Source organism: Haplochromis burtoni, unplaced genomic scaffold (genome assembly GCF_018398535.1).
Source record: "Haplochromis burtoni strain Fernald_Lab_line unplaced genomic scaffold, NCSU_Asbu1 Contig_39, whole genome shotgun sequence".
In the NCBI taxonomy this organism is placed as follows: Eukaryota; Metazoa; Chordata; class Actinopteri; order Cichliformes; family Cichlidae; genus Haplochromis; species Haplochromis burtoni.
This window is the reverse complement of record NW_024582400.1, coordinates 618,647-621,388: the sequence shown is the minus strand read 5'-3', so window position 1 is coordinate 621,388 and position 2,742 is coordinate 618,647. Positions and strand designations below refer to the sequence as shown.

General features: G+C 44.2%; 1 protein-coding gene across 1 annotated transcript in view; it reads right to left on the bottom strand.

Annotated features, from left to right (window-relative positions):
- Nucleotides 1-215: 215 nt before the first annotated feature.
- desmb (desmin b) overlaps nucleotides 216-2,742 on the bottom strand; it is a 14,131-nt gene continuing 11,604 nt past the window's right edge. Inside the window, exon 9 of the mRNA XM_005919893.3 lies at nucleotides 216-1,231. Coding sequence (XP_005919955.1) covers nucleotides 1,190-1,231 — 42 coding nt within the window. The 3' untranslated portion in view covers nucleotides 216-1,189. The remainder of the gene's footprint in view (nucleotides 1,232-2,742) is intronic.

Below are 2,742 nucleotides of genomic sequence, written 5' to 3'. Positions count from 1 at the left end.
GACAGCACTGATCTGTGAGTGATGATAATTTGTGCACCAATTCCTCTGACATCGTCTTATCAATCGTTAGCTTACTATGCAAACATGACAAGTGAAATCTCCCGCAGCAAGCTTAAACATGTGAGAGGTTGATCGCGCAGAGAATCGCTGAGCTTATGTGAGTGCCTGTGTAAAAGCAGCAGGATATATATTTTAGTTCTGCTGAGCCAAATAAGACAGGTCAGGGTGAAGAAGTGACAGCCAAAGAAAAGCTTTCCACAAAACGGAAAAGTTAAATCATCAAATAGGTAGTATAGCCCTTGCCCTTTGGGGAGAATTGTGCTCCACTGTTTATTCTTTACTTGCTTTCAGCCTATTAAACATCATTTGGGCTACACACATCCAATAACCATTGTCTATTAAGCACATTCACAGACTGCTTTGTAATCCTACACATACAGTAAAGTTCAGTTCCTATTTCCTCCATTTCCACCTTTCAGTAAACACCAGATCAAGGTCAGAAACTCAAAGAGCAGGAAGCTTAAAATAATTCAATGTGACAGGTTTCTTAAGAAATTTGCAATCATATAATCTGAAACTGAAAAAAAGATCAAATATGAGTATCAGTGAAAAGAAAATGTTTCCTTAAAATGTAATCAAAACCATATTCATGAGGAGGGAGTTCAACGTTCACTTTCTACTTTTTGTTTTTCAGTTTCAGCTCTGATTTGGCTCCATGGATCAGAATCTGTTATTTATTGGGCATCTGAAGTGATTTTACCCTTCAGAGCTGAATGTGTTGCAAAATTCTCCATCTGACCAACTCAGTGAGCTGCAGACTACAACTGATAGACGACTACTATTCTACTTAATATTCTTTTTGCTCATTTATTAGAGATTATAAAGTCTTAAACGGTCAGTAAACACAGAAATTTCCTGATTAAATTGAGATTTTTCCTTTTTTCAGTTTTTGCATGTTAACCTACATTTAACCAAAAATAAATAAATCCTGATGAATTTCTGCTTTAAATACACACATCTCAGTAACTTGCAAACAAACACAGGGCAGGCCGTAAAGACGAGTGTGTAAAGTCTTATTTCTTAGTTTTATTTCTTTTGCTTGTTTCTTTATTGTTTTCATGTGTCCGTCTCAGGCAGGGACACATGAGAGCTTTTTGTTTCTTCTTCTCTTCTTATGTCCTGCAGGCTGTTACATGATGTCTTGCTGGTGCTGCGTGGACTCGCTGACAACCTGAAGGAGAAAAACATGAGACAGAAACATAAAAGCCTTATCAGATGACTTCTCTGTCTGGATGAATGTAAGATATCTGGAAATGAGTGAACACTGTCCCAAATCCATACAAACTACAACAGTCGAGACAGAAAGATTACAGTCAGAGAGCCCAGGTGAACACAGAACAGATTAAGAAACACCAGCAGTCACTTCAGCAGTTAATTACTTACATTAAAGCAATCTTTATTTGTATGTAAAGTTTCTAAAATATTAGGTGTAAATAAGGTAATGGACTGTTTTCTGTCTAAATATGGGACAATTGCATTTGCTGGTGTGGCAAGAGTGTTTTCTGCAGCTCTGCTTCAGAGGAGTGGTGTGGCAGTGGGCAGTGACAAAAGGCTGGCAGAGTAGCTGGGACTGATTGGTATGATCAGTCCTGGTATTTCAGTTGCCAACCTGTAACGTAGAGGGGAAGGCTGTGCCAGAAACAAGTCGGCTGAAAAGCTGCACAGAGCAATTTGGAAAAGTTGCAACTAATATTTACCCAGCTCTTTAACAGTGTGTTTGTGTTGGTCCGTCGTGTCACAGTGCTGTAGAAACCCAGATGCGCTAGGACAGATGTGCAACCAGTACAGCCAGTGGAAGTGCTGACAGCAATGCTGGCAGAGATGGCCATCGTGCACCAAGAACAGGCGACTGTGCATCAAGATCAGCTCCAGTGGCTACAGAATTAGGCCGAGCACCATATGAGAGTGCACCTAGTCTCGGTCTGGCATCCCCCTGGCTCCTCTGTTGTCCCACACAGTCATGTCAAGCAAACCGTGACATGGCTGTATGACTGGCCAAAAACCACCTGGCAGTGCAGCCAGCAAACCCGCTGGATCAACCACAGCCAGTTGTGGAGAATTGGCCGGTCCCAGCCCCAAGGAGGAGGTTCCCCAGCTCCACTATAACTTTGCTGGTTATGGAGCAGCCACCACAACAGCCAGTCTCGCTGTCTCCCCACAGGTTCCAGCAACTAAGCTGCCCCCAACTCACAGGGAGCCGTGCAAATGCTGAGGCAGGTATGTTGGAGGTGTGGGCGGCCAGGACACTGACATTAGGAGTGCCCACTGACGGATGTGGGGTAGCTGTTCCGTGTTGCTGGCCCTCCAACACCTTCCCCAGGTCCAAGAGGGACATGCACTGTCAAGGTGCCAGTGGATATACGCCAGGCTCTGGTGGACTCGGGCTATAGGGTGAGTCTGGGCTGCACGCAGACCCTGGTCCTCCAAACCCTGGTACGGCACGGGGCGTTGGTGGAGGTTAGATGTGTGCATGAGGACATACACAAATATCCCATAGTGCCGCTCCAAAATATATACAAGGGCAAAACACATGGTGTAAAGGCTGCAGTTCAACTCTGACTCTAGGGAGGAGGAGGAGGCCATCGAATGAGGCCCTGCTGCCTCCAGCGATTCACTCCACAGGATATTTCCCACTAGAGGAATCTCATGACTAGTGTTGGGTAAGTTACTTTAAAATAGTAA